General features: G+C 36.9%; 1 protein-coding gene across 1 annotated transcript in view; it reads left to right on the top strand.

The window, feature by feature from the left end:
- The window catches only part of ITGAV (integrin subunit alpha V), a 95,460-nt gene that overhangs the window by 71,412 nt on the left and 3,959 nt on the right, over nt 1–20,089 (top strand). The window contains exons 15-29 of the mRNA XM_058189166.1: nt 226–327; nt 1,190–1,248; nt 2,552–2,706; nt 3,527–3,664; nt 4,085–4,152; nt 7,603–7,750; nt 8,641–8,733; nt 9,065–9,144; nt 10,594–10,674; nt 10,771–10,876; nt 12,819–12,977; nt 14,124–14,237; nt 17,674–17,787; nt 17,884–17,994; nt 19,287–19,409. Coding sequence (XP_058045149.1) covers nt 226–327; nt 1,190–1,248; nt 2,552–2,706; nt 3,527–3,664; nt 4,085–4,152; nt 7,603–7,750; nt 8,641–8,733; nt 9,065–9,144; nt 10,594–10,674; nt 10,771–10,876; nt 12,819–12,977; nt 14,124–14,237; nt 17,674–17,787; nt 17,884–17,994; nt 19,287–19,409 — 1,651 coding nt within the window. The remainder of the gene's footprint in view (nt 1–225; nt 328–1,189; nt 1,249–2,551; nt 2,707–3,526; nt 3,665–4,084; nt 4,153–7,602; nt 7,751–8,640; nt 8,734–9,064; nt 9,145–10,593; nt 10,675–10,770; nt 10,877–12,818; nt 12,978–14,123; nt 14,238–17,673; nt 17,788–17,883; nt 17,995–19,286; nt 19,410–20,089) is intronic.

Below are 20,089 nucleotides of genomic sequence, written 5' to 3'. Positions count from 1 at the left end.
TTGTGGATACCTTACAAAAAACAAACCCAATTCTCATAGCAGAGTTGTCCAAGTCCATTGATTAGGTTGGTGGCTATTTCTGTTTAAAATTGTTGTCCAAAATATTTTCCCTCTTGCTATTTTCTACTTTCTTCTTCAAATCCTTTGTATATACAACTTCACCTTTCATTATCTAGTGATTCATGCAGGTGCCCCTTTCTAGTTTTCCTTCATTTCTTTTCAAAGGGCCCGGCCAGTCATTACTGTGAATGCTGGATTAGAAGTTACCCCAACAATTTTAAATCCAGACAACAAAATCTGTGAAGAAAATGGTCAAAAGGTTTCTTGGTAAGTTCAATAGATTTCTCATTAAGTGTTTTCAATCAACATTGTAAGTCAAATTAAGGAACCAGGAACATCAGTTGCTGATGAAAGTGAATAATGAAAGGGTGAGTGTCTTTCCTTTCACCATGCTTCACAGGGTTCAAATGCATTATTTTAATTACAGAAGGTTGCTTCTTTATATCTGATTTTGAGTTTCCATTCTTCGAAAGCTGTGAACTATGTTGAAATCCTTCTTCATGTTTATAACACTGTAAAAGGTTGCTCCAAATGGGAAAGGAATTAGATTCATTGTATAGAATGTAAAGCATTCTATACAATCGATACATCTGAATCCTGGTGAATTCCATAAATCTGAATTCTAAGCTTTTTCTTGAATGATTAATAAAACGGAGGGCTAACTCAACCCAGAAAAGTAGTACTCTGTTGAATGGTGTAAATTTGCCCATGCCTTTTATCTAATCATTCCCAACCGCTTTGATTAGACTTACAACTATGTGAAAAGTTTCTTGAGCTCCCTCTTTCTAGCTCAAATATACAACACATCTTAGACTCTTCAAAGCTGATTGAAATTAAGCATCTAAAATTGCTCTGTACATGTAGAACAGATCTGTTAATCTAGTAATAAAGTATATTTAATCATTGCAAATTGAAGAAGTGGTAAAGAATTATTTTAAAACTAAATTTAATGATTCTTGGGATCGAGAATCTTGCAGTAGAGTTGAATCATAATCCCAATTCTGAAACTCTGATCTGAGAGCACATAAGAATGCATACCCTTTCAATATTCATAGACTTACATCTTGCACTTGGCCTGTCTATTCCCAAAAAATATTGTTTTTTAATTATTCTTTAATTCTCTCAATAGTTTTAAAGTAAAGTTCTGCTTAAAAGCTGATGGCAAAGGGAATCTCCCCACGGAACTCAGTAAGTACTATATTATTTTTGTATTGCACATGTAAAAATAATAGTTTAACATACTGTACTTGTGTGTTCGTACTATAAACTGACAAGTCTTTAAATTTTGGGAGCTGGTCCAAGCTCCAACAATATTAAGACATAAATAAAGCCACTCAGTATTACCTAGAAGGTGGGTGATGGATTTGTGCTGATTGCTGACTAGAAACAGATTTACTTTAGAAGCAGCTTGAGCTTTCTGGCAGGCAACATCCATCTGGCCTCTGATATTGAAAGCTCAGGATTAATTATTTACCAGATCATGAACATAGGGATTGAGGGCACACAAAATAGCTCAGTGCTCTGGTCATCCACAATTGCTGCAAATATCTGCCAAGAGCAATTACATTTCTGTATAAGTTGTGAATGTTCCAACTGTGGAAGTTTTTAAGAAGAGATTGGACAACCATTTGTCAAATGGTATAGGGTTTCCTGCCTGAGCAGGAGGTTGGACTAGAAGACCCCCAAGATCCCTTCCAACTATGTTATTCTGTTTGCTTACTCTGAGAGGCTTGTTCTTAGCCTTTTCATCCAAGAAAGCTTGGGGGCTTTCTATGGGAGGGGTTGAGCACATGGATAAGATCACAAACATGAAGTACTGCCCCACTTCTCTCTAAGTCAAATTTTACGAGCCCAGCTAGGACAGGTCACAAAGGCAGAATAGGTGAGGAAGGATTTGAAAGGTCAGGCACTGTGCCCCCCAGCATCAACAGCTGCCAACTCAAATAGCCTATTTGAGGCTGCCATAATGTTGCTTAACTGCTATACCTACCATCCCTCATCTTTAGCTGGAACTGCTATGGATGGTGGAAATTGTGATTCAGCATCTTCCAAAGGACAATATATAATAGAGTAAACTGTAGTGATTAAAAATAAGTAGCCTTTGTATAAATGAATGAAAAGTCCGTTGGAGCCTTTAGGCTAATGAACCAGTCCAACATGGAATCCAACTAGTCCAACATGGAGTCCTCATAATAATTCAAGATCTCTGCACTAGAGCATATACCTCCTATTTCACTTTGAGAACAAGGCATCGAAGTAGGCATCTAAAAACAAACAAACTCTAAGATACCTAGTAAAAAGGGCAAGAGCAATTGCCAACATATTTGCTTTCTGCAACCCCTGTTAACTCATATTATGAATGGTGCTGATCTCCCTTGAATGCCTATCAGCGACAGCCTTTCCAAGTACTGAGAAAAACACTAATGGTTGCTGCAGAGAACACACCGATCTAAAGACTGTATTACTAAAATGTTTTTGTGTTTGGTGATAGCTTTCCATGTGGAGCTCCTGTTGGACAAACTTAAACAAAAAGGTGCCATAAGGCGAGCTCTGTTTCTCCACAACAGACAACCGGGTCACTCAAAGAACATGACAGTCTCCAAAGGAGGTCGAAAGAGTTGTGAAGAACTTGATGCTTTTTTAAGGGTAAAAATATACACAACTGTACTTTGCCCTGATTCGCTTTTTCTGTTGTGTAGTATGGTTTATCTTAGCAGCTTCCAGTGTCAATGGCCAACTTAATGATTTGTACATTAACTAGTTTTACCATAGATATTTTCTCCATATTTTTTTTAATGGAATGGCTATGCCCATGCAAAATGTCCAAATGTGTCTAGCTGTAAATAAAATGGAGCATGAACCATGTGGATGGTCACATTTCTTTATCCAGTGTTTGGAGTCAAACATTTTCTTTGGAATTGTCTCGATTCCGCACAAAGATAGAGAAAACTAAACCTAAAGAAGCAAGAGACATTTTACCCATTGATCTCATTGGTGCTTTGACTCATAAATTTCTCTGGAACTTTCCAGACTTTTATTGCTGATGATTTTTCTCTTTACCCTGAGGCTAATGCAGTACTTATAGATGATTGCAAATATTTGTGGCAGACCCTTGTAGAGAGCAGTAGAAATGACTGTGGAGAAACTAGACAGAAACAACATCTGCAAAAACATACTTTCAGCACAGGAAACAGAAAGTGTGATGAGGAAATACAGATCCTCTCTAATTCACCAGCGTATAAGAGGGAGATAGGGAGGAGGAAGAAGAAAAACCAGTCAGGCTTCAGGATTCTATTTCTAGATTTTATATCTATAAAGTAGAGTTCAGTCAGACTTGTGACATCTGTTTCCTGACTGGGTCTCCCTCAAAGGGCAGACAATGTTTGATAGAAGTCATATTTACCAAATTCTGCAATTCTGGTTTTTGTTTTATTTTGAAACATAACCCCCATTTTGTCCTTTCTAGGATGAATCTGAATTTCGAGATAAGCTTACTCCAATTACTATCTTCATGGAATATCAACTGGATTACAAAACTGCTTTGGATTCTACTGGTTTACAGCCCATCCTCAACCAGTTCACTCCTGCAAATATTAGCAGACAGGTATAAAGCTGGGGAGTTTAATACATATTTTTTACAACCAGCAAGGTGTTTTTTTTATGTTAATGGTATTTTAAAGAAATTGTATTAGAGAAAGAAAGGATATTAAACCATCACCACCCCTTTGATTAGTTTTTCTGACCGCTTGTACAATTTCTCTTTTAAAAGACATAGTAGTTCTTTGATGTCATTTTTCTGAGTTGAACAAAAACACTGTTTCTGTTTCCAAGCATGCAAGCACCAAGTATTTTGCTATTTCTCCCTACTATAAAATTTATTCCCACAAGAAAAGTTTTCATATTACTACTTGGCTTAGCGCCAAAGTAAAATGAAGGTGAGTTACATCAGTCTTCAGTAATCTAACAAAACAAGAATAAAGAGTCAGATATTTGGAATTTTATTTTATTTTTTTCTCAAATCTAGGCTCACATTCTTTTGGATTGTGGGGAAGATAATATCTGCCGTCCAGATTTAAAAGTGACTATTGACAGGTAAATTCTGGTTGATTTTTTATTCTACAGGTATCTAAATATGATTAACAAAGGAGTAAATAGAATAGAATAGAACAGAACAGAACAGATTGGACACACAAGGAATTTGTCTTGGTGCATATGCTCTCAGTGTACATAAAAAAAAAGATACCTCCATAAATAAGCACAAATGTGAAGATGAGAGCATAAAAACTGAAATTGGCAAGGCAGAGTATAGTGATTCTCAAGCTAGACAGACCTACCTTGTGTGTCTCGGCAGTTGAACATCAAGCAACCAGCCAAGGATATATTAATTTGGAAGCATGGAAGGAGGAAACCCAGAGAAAAGATTCTAAGGTCTCTGAAAAAAGTAAGGTTCTACATTTAGGCAAAAAAACCAAAATGCACAGGTACCGTATATGTGGTACCTTGCTCAATAGTAATACCTGTGAGAGGGATCTTGGAATCCTAGTGGATAACTATTTAGATATGAGCCAGCAGTGTGCAGCAGCTGCTAAAAAAGCCAACATAGTTCTGGGCTGCATAGTGCCACTTTATAATGCCTTGGTAAGGCCACACTTGGAATATTGCATCCAGTTTTGGTCACCACGATGTAAAAAAGATGTTGAGACTCTAGAAAGAGTGCAGAGAAGAGCATCAAAGATGATTAGGGGACTGGAGGCTAAAACATATGAAGAACGGTTGCAGGAACTGGGTATGTCTAGTTTAATAAAAAGAAGGACTAGGGGAGACATGATAGCAGTGTTCCAATATCTCAGGGGTTGCCACAAAGAAGAGGGAGTCGGGCTGTTCTCCAAAGCACCTGAGGGTAGAACAAGAAGCAATGGGTGGAAACTGATCAAAGAAAGAAGCAACTTAGAACTAAGGAGAAATTTCCTGACAGTTAGAACAATTAATAAGTGGAACGACTTGCCTGCAGAAGTTGTGAATGCTCCAACACTGGAAATTTTTAAGAAAATGTTGGATAACCATCTGACTGAGATGGTGTAGGGTTTCCTGCCTGGGCAGGGGGTTGGACTAGAAGGCCTCCAAGGTCCCTTCCAACTCTGTTGTTATATTATATTCTCCACACTTGGGTAGTGGGCAATCAGTTGCATTGAGAGGCTTCATTCTGGTCTGCAATATTTATTCTGATTTAGCTAAATCATGTTTGGGATACGTCTGCCAAGCGAGCTGAATGCTGTATTAATGGTGAAATGTTTGGAGTTCAGTATTTCATGCTCATCTTGATTTGCCAACGTTGACTCAATTCAGCATATTATACCTTATTTTTCAAAGTAAGAAATGAAAGACTCTTTAGCCCATGTGCGCAGCCCTTTCACTTTTGATGGAAGATAGGAAGCATTTATTTAAATCTGATTGTTTTATTTACACTGAGAAACTCTGTTGATTGCCTTGCTCATTGCCTTGTTAACAAACAAGACAGTATATCATTTTCAGAACAATTCATGATGTTAAATCAAAGATTGCTTGTTAACAATAATTTTGTGTTTTAGCTATCCTGGAAACTGTGATTAGAGACTTTATGGTTTAAATTACACTAAAAGAAATTAAATAAATTTAAATGTATTTGTATATTCGTTTTTGTTTTTTTAAAAGACAGAGTTCAGTCCTCCAAACGTGCAACTGTTGTAATGTTTTTAAACTACACCTGTTGGGATACAAAAGATTAAATCACTTTCAGTTTGAGAGTAAACTCCAGATGAGCAACAAAATATATTATCCCATTTTAAAGAAAAATCATTTTGTCAAAGGAGGGGAAATTAGCAACAGAGAGAAGTTCTATTGGAACCTTCCTTTTTCCACTCTGTGTGTCCTGTCATGTAGCTTTTAATGTGCCTATATAAAATATAAGTTTACCATCACAAACAGAAATCTTGAATCTACAGGAAGAAGATACAAAGAAGAGGCAACCTTTGAGATATGATAAGCACTTATAGAGTTAATCTCTATCTTCCTCCTGTCATTTCTCTAATTATATTCATTTATCCCAGATTGCCTTAGCTTATAAGGGGAAAAATGTGTTGGGACTCAGACATGAACTTCTGTGTTACGTAAAAGTGGTTCCCATAGCTTCATTAATTGCTCCTAAGCATAAAGATAAAGCCCAGGATAGTATTTTTTGTATGGATAATGCTTGGTAGAACAGCCATGAAGACCTTGGACAAGATATTCAGATGCTGTTGTCAGGGTTCCGAGGGATGTCCTAATTAAATCATGAATCTTGAGCCAAGCTTCAAAAGAAATCCAGTCATTTATTAGGAGTTTTATGTCGGGCACGGTCCCAAGTGAAGCCAGCTCTGACCCTACGTAATTTACGTAATTATGACCCTGTTTTCCCCCACTCTGCCCAGGGTATGTCATCAATCACATTCGCCATCGGAGCAATTTCATGCGTTAGAGGTCACTCCCCTTCGAATACTATAAGTATCCCCGGAATACAGCCTTGAGGGAGATAAGTTTGGAATGTGCATCTGTTTTTGGCTGCTGTGCCGTTTCACCAGTTTCCCATCCCCCTTGGCCTATGGCAACTCCAGAGCAGGTAGGGATGCTTTGCGAGCTGACAGCCGTGAAGGTTCTAAACCTAAAAAGATTAAAACAGTGCAGTAGTAGTCTGTGTGAGACAAGATGGAAGTGTAGAATTTGGACTTGAAGAAGTCAGACAGAAAAAAACATTAACACCTTTGAATTTTGGCATTTGAGAAGATTCCTGGGAATACTGTGGACAGCCAAGAAAACAAACAAACAGATCGTTGAACAAATCAATCCATAGTTCTCACTCAAGGCACACATGACCAGGTACAAATTATCCTACCTCAGATACATTGTGCAAAGACCTAGCTCTCTAAAGACAGCTCTAAAGCTAGGGAAGGTGGAAAGAAAGAGAAGAGGACAACCCAAACAAGATGGACGGACTTAATTACCATGGTGATGGATGCATCACTGGAGGTCTTGAAAGACCAGCTTAAGTACAGATCATGGAGAATCTATGTTTTTCACTAAGAATTGAAACTGGACAATCAATCAATCATGCCTAGGATCATAAACATTATTAAAATTTAGGATGACTCAAGGCAGCAGAATTCAGGGTTTCAGATTCCTTCTTCTATAGCAAAGAATAGTTGTACTTTTACTTCTTTGAAGCTTTCAGAAAATCCTAATTGCCATAATGGTAATAGAAACAGAAAGAAAAAAGAAAAACTTCTTTATTTTCTCTCATGGTTATTGTTATCCAAAGTATGAGAATCTACTATATAGCTGCCTGTAATTTTTGCATTTGTATTTGATGACAATCTAATCTGCTTCTGGGCTTCAGAATACTCCTGAAAAGAACTCTATGGAGGTAGAAACAGCCATTTCCCAACCTGGCATTGGACTACAGGTCTTATTTATTTGGGAAAATATTTTGATCAAGTGGGATCCCTTTTATTTTGTCTTGGTCTTTTGCAGTGATCAGAAGCAAATCTACATTGGAGACGACAATCCATTAACCCTAATTGTCAACACTCAGAACTTAGGCGAGGGAGCCTATGAAGCTGAACTCTTTGTAACTATCCCACCACAAGCAGACTTCATTGGTATAGTTCGCAACAATGAGGTAAGTCTTGTGGATCTACGTGAATGATCTTATTATTGCTACTCATTGGAGTAATCTCTCAAAGCTTCAGTGTATGCTTTCAATGCAGAAAGTCTCCATATCTGTTTCCGATCCAGCTATTCTTCTAGATCTTGTATGAGAGCTGATAACAGATCAGTCCATCACTTAAATACAAATGGAAACCAGGTTTTCTTCCTCAAAGAGAGAACCATGTAGCCCGTTACATTGTTTGGGCAGAAGAAAGATATAACATGTTCTTCTAATCTTGATTTCACTAAACATTGGTCTCACGTTTGATATACCACAGTTGCTGGAATTCTTCTGTAATGGCTTCTTAACAAAAACATACTTAGTTCAGCTTTTCTGCCTTTGAAAAGCTATTACTGGATTTTGTTTAGTTTTACATTGTCAACCAAGGAAAATGTAAACATATTGGAATTTCTGTAAGTTTTTGATATTAGAAGTCTGGATGGCCACAAAAAGAATATAATGCAGCAAAACCTAAATATATTGTGGGATGTTTAGGGGACAAGAACTCTGTTACTTCTGAATTTCTGTTAAATCCAAATTAATGACGTGATATATATTTACAAAATTTTGCATCATATGCCTAAGTATGTAATTATAATTATGACTGAAGCTGTTTGAAAAAATGTAAGGATAAGTGAATAATTTAGACTACAGACTTAATTCACTCTTTCAGAAGAAAATGCAGATGCACATTTTTTTACTGTTGCATCAAATGACTAATAAATTAAGCCAATTAATTTATTATTTTATGTATCATGATTATTTTATGATATATATGAGCACTTTATCTGGTATACAAAATGAACTATTGTACCTTGGCTATTTAATTTTTTTGGGGGGGGGATTTGCATTCATTGCAGGCTCTCGCAAGACTTTCATGTGCATTTAAGACTGAGAATCAAACTCGATTGGTTGTCTGTGATCTTGGAAATCCCATGAAAGCAGGAACAAAAGTAAGAATGAATTCAACTCCTTGTTTGCTGTCTTTGGATAAAAGAAGGGGGAACCCATCCATAGAATACGGCTTGCTAGAATGGGATAGTGCAGGAATGTCAAACTCCCAGCCCATGGGCTGGATGCATCACATGCTGGCCACAGCCACACCCAGTTTAATGAAGAGGAAAAAAGTCCTGACATTTCAATTAAGGATGCCGTGACAACGTGAGTTTGACACTCCTGGGATAGAGAGACAACATCACACTTTGATTCACAGCTAGTATCCAAGCTTCAGTCTCTTTCTGGATGTTGCCTATTAAAACCTGTATATTTTCTCTTGTGTTAAAGCTCTCAGCTGGTCTTCATTTTAGTGTTCATCAACAATCTGAGATGGATACTTCTGTCAAGTTTGATCTACAGATCCGTAGGTAAGGAATACTTAACAGCATGTATTTTGTTATTACTAAATATGATTATTACAAATTATTGTTATGCTTAGTATGTTAAAATATGGACCTGTGGTAAGAGATTAAAATATAGGAGCATAGTATTTTAGTCTTAAATATATATATTTCCAATTTCTACTCATTAAGTTTCATTTCTAGCTTTTTGGGTCATTACTGTCAGAACTGGAATAATTCAGAGTGTCCTTTTATTTGATAGTTTTGGTGGTCTTTGTATTTAAAGAGTTGGTTCTTGACTTTGTTCTAAACCTTTTTTTAGAGTAGTTGTGGTTAACTATGGTATTAGTGGTAGGAATTTTAGTGTATGTTTTTAATTTAGGGTTAATAGCCCATTAGCGACAGGGAGGAAAACAAATGAAATGTGGAATGTTTGTGGGGATGGAAAAAAGAGGGAAAATGAAAATGAGGTAATGCTTGAAAATTACTTTTGTTCAGCTCATGAGCTATTTATCACTACCTAGACTACAGTACCCTGGCAATGATTACTGACACCTAAATCAACAATGATTGGACTACTGCAGTATACTCATTGTGGGCAGCTCAGAGGCTGTTAGAATACAACAGCTAGGCTGTTGATGGGACAAGTTTGTTATGGTGAAGTAACGCCTACATTATGATTACCAATAACTTCCAAACCCAATTTGAAATACAAGTGTACTGAAGGTTCATTTGACCCATTCCTTCCTTGCATTTCACAAGGTAACTAAAACTGAGTTTTTCTGCTTTGTTGTATGTTGCATAGACAACATATAGCACTTTAGAGATTCTAACTTTTCTACAGTTCTACCCCAAACTAGGAAGATTTATAGATATTGAACAATAAATATACACTCTAAAACAGCTAATTTTGGCAACATAGGTTTGGCCTACATGGGTAATATATTATTTTTAACCACAAAGGTTTAATTTTCACATCCTTGCATATGCTGGAAAAGTAATATATTGATTTGCTTGCAAGTAAATAATGGCTAGCGGAACAGGAAGAGGAGGAAATGAGTTTAGATAATGAATTACATTCTTATTTTAGATTTCTTCAAGACCTGTCTAAACATGTGAATCTTACCTAACACATTGGGATGTTTATGCAAAAAGACTCCAATAACTGATCTTACAAATACAACTATGAAAAGAAGAGCAATTTTGCCATCCTTACTGGGCATCTAGGAGCCTGGATTATTCAGACTATTTCCTTTGAGGAGAGTATTCCATTTATAAACGTCCTTTTTGATGTCCTGCAGAACAGCAGGAGGGAACACTTATGCACATTTTTAAAAGACTGGAGAAAAAAAGAAAGGGACAGGAAAACATAACTCCTGAATAGTATTCAGTGCTACATGTCTGATATAGCCAAACTTCTGAATCTGATGGCATATCATAACTTGAATATTACCATGTAACTGCATTATTTTACAGCTCCAATTTGTTTAACAACCTAAGCCCAGTGAGCTCGTATCAAGTGGACCTGGCCATTTCAGCTGCTGTAGAAATCAGAGGGTGAGTCCTGATCCCTTCACAACCTCTGCCTTGATTTGAGAGTTCTGCTCCATGTACCATGTCCATTCATCCCTGTTTGTTCCTCACCCAATTTAGGGTCTCTTCTCCTGATCATATTTTCCTTCCAATTCCCAACTGGCAACCAAAAGAAAATCCAGAAACAGAGGATGACATAGGGCCTTTAGTTCAACACATCTATGAGGTATGTTGACCCTCAGAACGGTAAATAATGATCATAGATCTGAAGATACAGAAAGTTGGTTTTTTTCCACTTTTATCTCTTGTTGTACCAGTAAGTTGTTGGTAGTCTACAAATTTCCAAAGGAAAAGCCAAGCACCTTTTTCAGGCACTCCTTTACTCCTGCTGTCTTTAACCTTTTGCCCTCTGGAAGTACTGGATTTCAACACCAGCATACTCCAACTGGCATGGCCAGTTCGATACATATGTGGAATATTTCAGCCTTCTGTAACTGTGTTTACCATTATCAAGGTCATATTTCTAACCTTCTCTATGTCATGTTTGGAAGGCAATTTTCTTTTTGCTTCTTAACTGCCACATATTTTAGCTGGAGAAGTTGGGAGGGGGTTGTTGTTGGAGCGGTAGAAAGTTAGTCATAACAACATTCCGTATTCAAGGACATCCTGCATCTGATGGAGACTGCCTGAAGATTGTATCCAATTGAGTGTGAAGAGTTGATTGGACAATGTGATGAACTTGTGGGTGTGGGGCAGGGCTGTGAACTGTCAACTGGGTGTGGAAAACCTAGAAGCTTTCAGAAATCAGATTTCAGATTTCCCAGCTGTGCCAACATGACATCTCTAATAAATTGGAACTTTGAGGAACCTCAAGCCTCAGAGCCTTATTTTGTTGGGGGTGTTCCTTGGAACCCTGACACTCTATCCCAGGCCTATTAAGCTAAATGGAGCCCATACTTTGCTACATTCTATGGGTTGATCTGCATGCTCAACCATGTATATGTGGCTCTTATCATTTCTTTATGGGAAGGAATGTGTCTTTTCACCTTCTATTCACACTCAGTCTACTAGGGTGCAACCTTCACTTATTGTTTTATACTATGAATTGATTATTTATTTATTTGTCAAATTACTAAAGCCAGCCAACTCCATAGCAACACCACGATCAGTGCTAATTAGTTTGCACCGGCACAAATAGTGCAATCCAGTTCACCTTCTGTATTTCATTTCATAGAAGGAAAATAAAATTTTGTCTATGTGGTTTCTCTGCTTTGTGTCAAGAACATTCTGTTTCTCTTGTCGCTGGTTACTGCCCTGCACAATTATTTTATCCCAAGTTTGTCAGCTTCCTTCTGAAAAATCCTTTTCCTCTGTTTGTTTGATTGTTTTTTCCTTCATTTCCCGATTGGACCATCAAGCTATTTTTCTATGACCATTTCTCTCTCTTACTTCTGCTCCATTCAGCCACCTGGCCATGATGTGATTAAATGGTTAGAAAAAGAGCCAAAAATAGGGGGAAAGAGATGGGCAGAATATGAAATTCTGGAGTATTTTTTTAACAAGTTCATTGGTGAAATAGTAAAAGGCAATTTTTTTAAGTTCACTGATAAGAAAGTGAATTTGAATGTTTTTAACTAAATAAAATTGACAAAGAGTTTTCCCACAAATTGTACGCATGATAAAATATTGGTATTTCTTTTGCCAGTCCCACTGGTAGGTGTATCAAACTGTCAAGTACATGAGGGAATCAATAGAGATGGGCTCATGCAAAAGGTTTATTGATCGAAACCTCATTTTCTGAAAGATTTTGTTTGGTGCCTGTTTTCATGGTATCGGTGGGAGGATCAAAAGCAAGGGAATCTGCCAATCAGAACCATGCTAATTTTGCCTGGCGATCACCCTGGCAAATGAGAAGGAAAGGGTTGAAATCCTGAAAGGGTTTCTTAAGCTAGTTTGGTTTGCACTTCTAAGCAGCATAGAAAAGTCTTGAGATTTGCTTGTTGTTGACCGGCTTCAAGTAGTAAAATGAAATATTTCATGGAGTTATATGCAGAGACCGGCTGCTTTTTGCTAACTGGGTCACAATCTGTGCAAGCCTGCTTTGGAAGCTGACTGGTTCATTGAACATGGTTCCTATTAAACTGATTCATTTTCTACTTCTTTGTTAGCTCAGAAACAACGGTCCAAGTACCTTCAGCAAGCTGATGCTCAATCTTCAGTGGCCATATAAATACAACAACAATACCCTTTTATATATTATCAAATATGAAATTGAAGGACCCATGAACTGTACATCTGATATGGAGATTAACCCACTAAAAATTAAGGTAAAAGGAAAGCCTGTTCCAATTGTCTGAATACCAAGCTGTCCATCTGTCTATGTGTTAAACTATAAGGATTATTGTCAATAATTGTACCAATAAAGCATGTTTGGCATCAACAGAGGACATTTTTTTAATGAGATAGCAGTGTCACCTGTACTAAGTTGATAAATAGAGTGATCACATTGGTGTGACCTATGAAAATGGCTGGAAGAGGCAGCTTCAACCCATGTTTAAGAAGACTGTGGCAACTCTTTGTTTCCTTAAGGAAATCTGCAACTCAGGGATGAAATGCTACCAGTTCAGGGAACCGGTAGTGATAAAAACTATTGGTTTGGGAGAACTGGTAGTAAAAAAATGCTTTAAAAAGTTAAAAAAAAAAAAGGTTCCAACGATCATAGCTGTGCCATGCGATCATTGGAACCTTTTTTTTTACTTTTTAAAGCACTTTTTTATTACAGGTTTGAGCAAATCAGTAGTAAAAAATGCTTTAAAAAGTTAAATAAAAAAAAGTTGGCCATGCCCACCCAGTCACATGACACTCCCACAAGCCACACCCACCAAGCCACACCCACAGAACTAATAGCAAAAATTATTGCATTTCCTCATTGCTGCAACCAGTTGGTTTCCATATTGTAGGGTTAATGCATGAAATATTATGTGACTTTATAGGTGTTCCCCAACATTTTCTATGTTGTTTATCATTTTGGGGTGTATAGCAATAGTAATAGTACATAGACTTATATACTGCTTTACAATGCTTTACAGCCCTCTCTAAGCGGTTTACAGAGTCAGCATATTACCCCCAACAATTTGGGTCCTCATTTTACCTACCTTGGAAGGATGGAAGGCTGAGTCAAACTTAAGCCTGGTGAGAGTTGAACTGCCAAATTGCAGACAGACGGCAGTCAGCAGAAATAGCCTGAAGTACTGCACTCTAATTACTGTGCCACTATATGCATTGATTTCATTCATCCCAGTGTTTCTTCTGGCGTCCTCATTGACATTGTGTCTTTGATGTTCTACGTGGTTAAGAGAACAAGGCACACCACATGTTCCAATAGATCACATATTGTTATGTTCACAAATAAATGTGTATTAACAGCATTGGCAGTTTGTTCAGGAAATATGCTAGTAATCTTATTTATACAGGTATCAACTTCTCAGCAAGATGAAAGGAATGAAACACTTACTGGAGAAGATATCCGCAATCATCAAATCCACCGGAGAGATCTAAGTGTTCCAGAGGAAAATGTACAAACTTTGGTAAAGTCTTTGTGCTAACTTCTTTGCAAACAGTCCTTTGTCAATATTTTAGAAGAAGGACTAGATGTTTAGGAGTATTCTGTGAATCAATTTATTGCCAGAATAAATTGACAGAAAATAAGGGCTACTTGCTGAGCAAGTTGATAGCACAGTTGCTTCTTCTTTAGTTTTCTCTCTTTTTCTCTGAGCCCTAGACTTTACTGATTGAACAACTTCTTTTCTTTGTTGAGAGCTATAGGGAATCTTATCTGCCTCCTTGCTTACCTGTCTCCCTGTTTGTCTCTCTTGTCTTTCTCTGTTTCTGACTCCATCTCTTCTCTCTATAGAATGTTTAAACTATTTCAGTCTTTTAAGACTCTAAGTGGAAATGAAATTTTCTGGATGTTTTTCAATGAATAGTTCAAAATGTCAATATCGATAAAAGATTAATAAAATGTGATATGTTCAAAACAGTTCACATCTTCAACAGACATCTCCCTTTAGTTTAGAGATGTCTCAGCTATGAATAGAGTAGAACAGAGTGCCTCTGAATAATTAAATTAAATCCAGTGACTTAAGAATCTGGTAAATTTTACCTGGTAGAAATATAAATTAGAATCTGGGCCAAATAAAAGCCAAATACAGCAAGATATAGTTGAGAGTAATACATGGAATATATGCAGGCAGTATGCAGCAGGCTCTAAACAATAGAAAAACCAAAGCGGAAATATTTGATATTATAGTATCATTAATCCAATGGAAAACCAGTCTTTAACTTGTTAATCCTTAAATCAAGATTGAATTAGAGAAGTTCGGGAGCTTGAAAGGAGGCTTCGGTCTACCAGATTGGGAATTATATTATCAGGCAGCCGCAATAACTTGGTTAAAAGATTGGATTCAGTTAAGAAATAAGATAATTTTAATACTGGAAGGCCATGACCTCCAATTGGGATGGCATGCGTTCCTTTCGGAGGGGAAAATATAGACGCATACATACTTCCAGACGCAAAATGCTCTGATCAATATTTGGGATATTATAAAAAAAAATCACTGTATGAAAGTTCCAGTTTGGATATCAGCAATGGAGGCCATAATCTATCTCAATGTATTGGACTTAAATGAAATAGTAAGATACTCAGAGCTATTATATGAAATTGGAAATTTAAAGTCAGAACACGGTCTAAGAAAACAAGGAATAAAAATAGATTGATGGCCATTGTTCTGTTTGCAAAACAAGGCAGAAGAAAGGAGGCCAGCAGAGGAACAGTTAAAACCTTTTATTAAGCTAATGTGACTAGCTCTGTTTGTTGACAGCTAGGCTGGCTAGGCTAGAGCGAAGCCATCTGAGGCACTGACAGCTCTTTATACTCAGCTGTCAGTGCACGGACCAATCAGCAGGTCCTGATTTCCCGCTGGCGTCTTGCCGGCAATTAGACCAATCAGAGGCTCTTGCTTCCTTGCATAAAGGATGTCCATACACAACAGCCATACTTACAGATCAGAACAAAATATTAAAAAAGATAAGGAAGAATTTGGCATATACAGAGAACAATTGGAACTAGATAAGATATTACTAGGATCTGGGGGGAAATGATTTCAAAAATGTATAATTTTTTGTTAAAATTCAAAATGGAAGAAGAAACTGCCAAAGAAACAATGATCAGTTGGGCAAGAAATTTTGGACATAATATTTATCTGGATCAATGGGATAGATTGTGGGAGAGAAACTACAAGCCGTCAGCTGCTTATAAAGAAAATATTTACAGAACGTTTTACAGATGGCATTTGCCACCAGCAAGATTGGCCAGAATGTTTTCAAATAGGTCCCCGAATTGTTGGAGATGTGGTCACAAACAAGGGGCGTTCTACCACATGTGATGGACCTGCCCTAAGATTAAGAAATTTTGGGGGAAGATAAAAAAATGGCTGGATGAAATAACAGGGCAGAAGATAGAAAGAAAACCGGAACTATTTCTATTGGGCATTCTGGAAGGAAAACTGGAAAAAATATACAATATATCATATTACACATATTGACAGCAAATGGAATTGTGATAGCACAGAATTGGAAACATCCAGATATCCCACCGGACCAAATTTTATAATAAAAAAAATATGAATGTGCAGAAATAGACAGATTATCTATGGAAATGAAGGAGAGGGAAGATACTGAGTACTATCGAATATGGAATAGATGGTATTCCTGGCTGGAAACATAAAACTTAAGGGAGATTTTTGCTATGAGATTGAATTTTGAATAGAGGTTAAGATAATTTAAATAAGGACGTTAGTTTAAGATTGAGATACTTAGAAGTAAAATCTGTATATAGAGGTTAAACAAGATAGAGATACCGATGTAGAAAAAGCTGTTATGAGTATTGTATTTTCGATGCATTTGTCTTTGTTTGTTTTATATTTTTTGCTTTTGTGTATTGTGGGGTTGTTGTTTTTTTGTATTATATATTTTAACTTTTGGAAATTTAATTTTTTTTTTTTAAAGAGAAGTTTGGGAGCTGCTGTTAGGAACAGTTGTTTGTAAGCTTTCTTAATGTGTGACTTCTGGTGGAAAAAGAGGGGCTTGAAGGAACTCCTTTTTCTGTTGCATCCAGCTCATCATTTCTCCTTATGGTCGTATAGTATAATATCCAGCAGGGGCAAGCTGAAGTACAGCCTGCATGTGGAGAAGTTCTTATTGCAGTACCCCAGCCACTGCAGTGTCAAAAAAGTTGGGTCTCAATGATCCTTAGCAGGGATGATTTAATGCTGCCTCCTCACTGCACTTCATGTTGCCTTGATGTGTGATATGCAAGCTGCTGCAACTGATTTGCCAGCTGAATATTTTTTTATTTAAAAATCATTTTTCCAGACATTCCTGGGGAACACTAGAATTCTTAAAAGGATGTATTAAGAACTTATTTCAAGGGTGATGGCACCGTATTTTTTAAAAGTGCTTCATTATAAAGGTGTGATGAAAGGAAGAGCAGTGAAAAGAGACAATTTGTTCCCTTTTACTTAATTTTGCTTGAAGATCACATCATATGGATCTCAACTAAAAACGTAAAACATAATTTTTGGTATTACAATCCTGATTTATAAATCAAATAATACAGAGGTGCAGAAGCCAGAAAAGCCCATTTAAAATTCTGATATTTTCTTTCAATTGTTTCTCTATCTTTTTTTCCCTCAGTAAATTTTTTAAGAAGGAAATCTACCAGCTGCACAATATAATTTTATGGGTATTACCAGAGCATCCATTGGTCAAAAAAATCATGATAGCAACCACACCCATGCAATTTAAATTCTGCCCATTTTCTGCATGGAACTTTGTGTGATTGTGTGGTTGTATCACCAACTCTTGGGCTAGAAAATAATAATATGTAAATTAAATCTAACAAGTAGCTGAGTAACTAAATAAAACCAACTGTTCTTTTCATCCTCCTTCTTTTTTAAATGCCAGGGTTGTGGAAATGCAGACTGTTTAAAAATATTTTGCCAAGTTGGTCGCCTAGAGAGGGGAAAAACCGCAATTCTCTATTTGAAATCTCGCCTTTGGGCTCAGACTTTTATGACTGTAAGTATCTGATGTTCCTGTAGTTTCACTCTGCTCCTGAGTACAGATAATAGCTGATTTTAATAAAACATTTCTCTGTAATTATTCCCATGACAGAAAGAAAACCAAAATCACTCTTATTCTCTCAAGTCATCAGCTTCTTTCAATGTCATCGAGTTCCCCTACAAGAATCTTTCTTTTCCTGAAGATGTCCAGAATTCTACAATAGTAAGCCATTTGATAATCAAAAGTAGTTTTAACATTGTCAGTGTAATTAATATGAAATGAAACAATAATCTGATCAGCTTCTGCTGTTTTTGCTAGGCTATATGACACAGTTGCTAGTCAGATTTATACCATCTGATTACATGCTGCTTAAGTGTTTATTAAATTTGAGCCTTTTAAAGAGCTTTGGACGTGATCTAAAGACTGCTGTCCAATTTGGACTGACTTGTTGGGGATGGAGGGGAGCAGCTGTTTAAATGCGCAATAACACTTGCTTAAGTTTCCTATTTATAAAAAAAAATCTAGTTGTGACTAGGCAGTCTTACTTGATAGTGCAGTTTAGAATAGTCTTCACTTGGCAATCACGGGGTGCATTTAATTTCGTTCCATAAAAGCCAATAAAATTAAGACAGAAAACATTGTGCTTTAAAGGCCTTCCATTTTGACCTATATAATATCATGCACAAACTTCCTAAGATACCCATGTGCATTTGACTTTCAGCTGGATGGAGAATCTCAAGTAGAAGGCAAAGTAGGAGATACGCCAAGATTCTGTCTCCATCCCTTTGTTCAAGTTGTGTCTCCCTACCTTCTGAATTCCAGTCCCTTAGTCTTTCAAACATTTCCCCCAGGGGAAGGGCCTTCTCTGTTGGAGCACCTACTCTCTGGAACGACCTTCCCCCCCGGTTTGCGCCAAATATCTGACCTTCGGACCTTTCGTCGGGAATTAAAAACTCACTTATTTATTCAAGCGGGACTGGACTGATTTTTTAGACTTTTTAAATTTCTAAATTTTAATTTTAAATTTTTAAATCTTCTGTAATTTTATATGGGGTATTTTAGGTTTGTCAATTTGACGGTTTTAATTCGGCCACCATTGAATAAGTTTTTTTAATTGATTTTTAACTTTGTATATTTATTGCTTTTTATCTTGGCTGTACACCGCCCTGAGTCCTTCGGGAGAAGGGCGGTATAAAAGTTTAATTAATAAATAAATAAATAAATAAATATCCTTGTTGTCTTAAGGGCTAGAAACATGCACTTTTTATTTCTATAAAATGTTTTAGAAAGCTTGATTCTACAGATTCTGTTACAGCACAGAGAACATCCATAGGTCTTCAGTCATAAGCCAATTAAATTTTCTTCTCTGACCTTCATTGTGGAATATGTAGTTCAGCCTATCAGATGGTGGTGAAAATCTTGTACCACGTTGTGAAGTTTCTATTTATATCCCTGACCCAGTTTATCTGACCCGCTTTTCAGTAAAATATGTTGACATTTCTTTCCTTTTTTAGGTTACCACAGACATCTTGTGGGGTATTCAGCCAGCACCAATGACAGTACAAGTATGGGTAATCATACTAGCTGTCTTAGCAGGATTATTACTTTTGGCCCTTCTGGTTTTTATAATGCACAAGGTAAGTGAGTATTTAATGAAATCCTGTCCATTTTTCTTAAAAATAAACAAAATGTTTGAATTAATCTCCGATTTTAATCCAGCGTGGAGACCTGAAAGTTTCATAACTATGAACTGGGGGAGTATTAGCTTTGTTAGATTGAAATAAATAGATAGGTTTTCATTGTGATTGAGAAAGTTCACTTTTTGGAAAGCCCCCCCAAAACGTAATGGGTGCAGTTCAAGATGCTGTCTATTATCTATAAAGACCTTCATAGCATAAAGCCTGGTTATTGAGAGGCAGCCTCTCTATGATTTTTTGGCCCTTCCGGAAATATCAAAGACAGTTGAGGTACTTGAGGTCTATTCAGTTACACTATGAGCCTACGAAGCATGCTTTCTCCATGCCTGCCCCTGCCCGGTGGAGTTCCAGTAGGACCCTACCTTTCTAGCTTTCCAAAAGGCCTGAAAGATTTGGCTCTTCCCCCCATGTTATGAGCTAAGGTGTGACTGGAGCCCAGAAAAGATGAATATTCAGGTTTGAGGGATTCATATTTGGGGCCACCTGGAGTTATTTTGATGCTGATTGTATGGTTCTTTTGTTGTGTTTTTGTGAGCCACTCAGGATTACTATATGCAAGATGGATAGTCGTATAAGACTTTTTAAATAAATAAATAAATAAATGTGGGACTCTTTTCCTT

The sequence above is a fragment of the Ahaetulla prasina genome, chromosome 1 (genome assembly GCF_028640845.1).
Source record: "Ahaetulla prasina isolate Xishuangbanna chromosome 1, ASM2864084v1, whole genome shotgun sequence".
Classification (NCBI taxonomy): Eukaryota; Metazoa; Chordata; class Lepidosauria; order Squamata; family Colubridae; genus Ahaetulla; species Ahaetulla prasina.
Note: the sequence above shows the minus strand (reverse complement) of the source record. Positions and strands in the feature narration are given on the sequence as shown.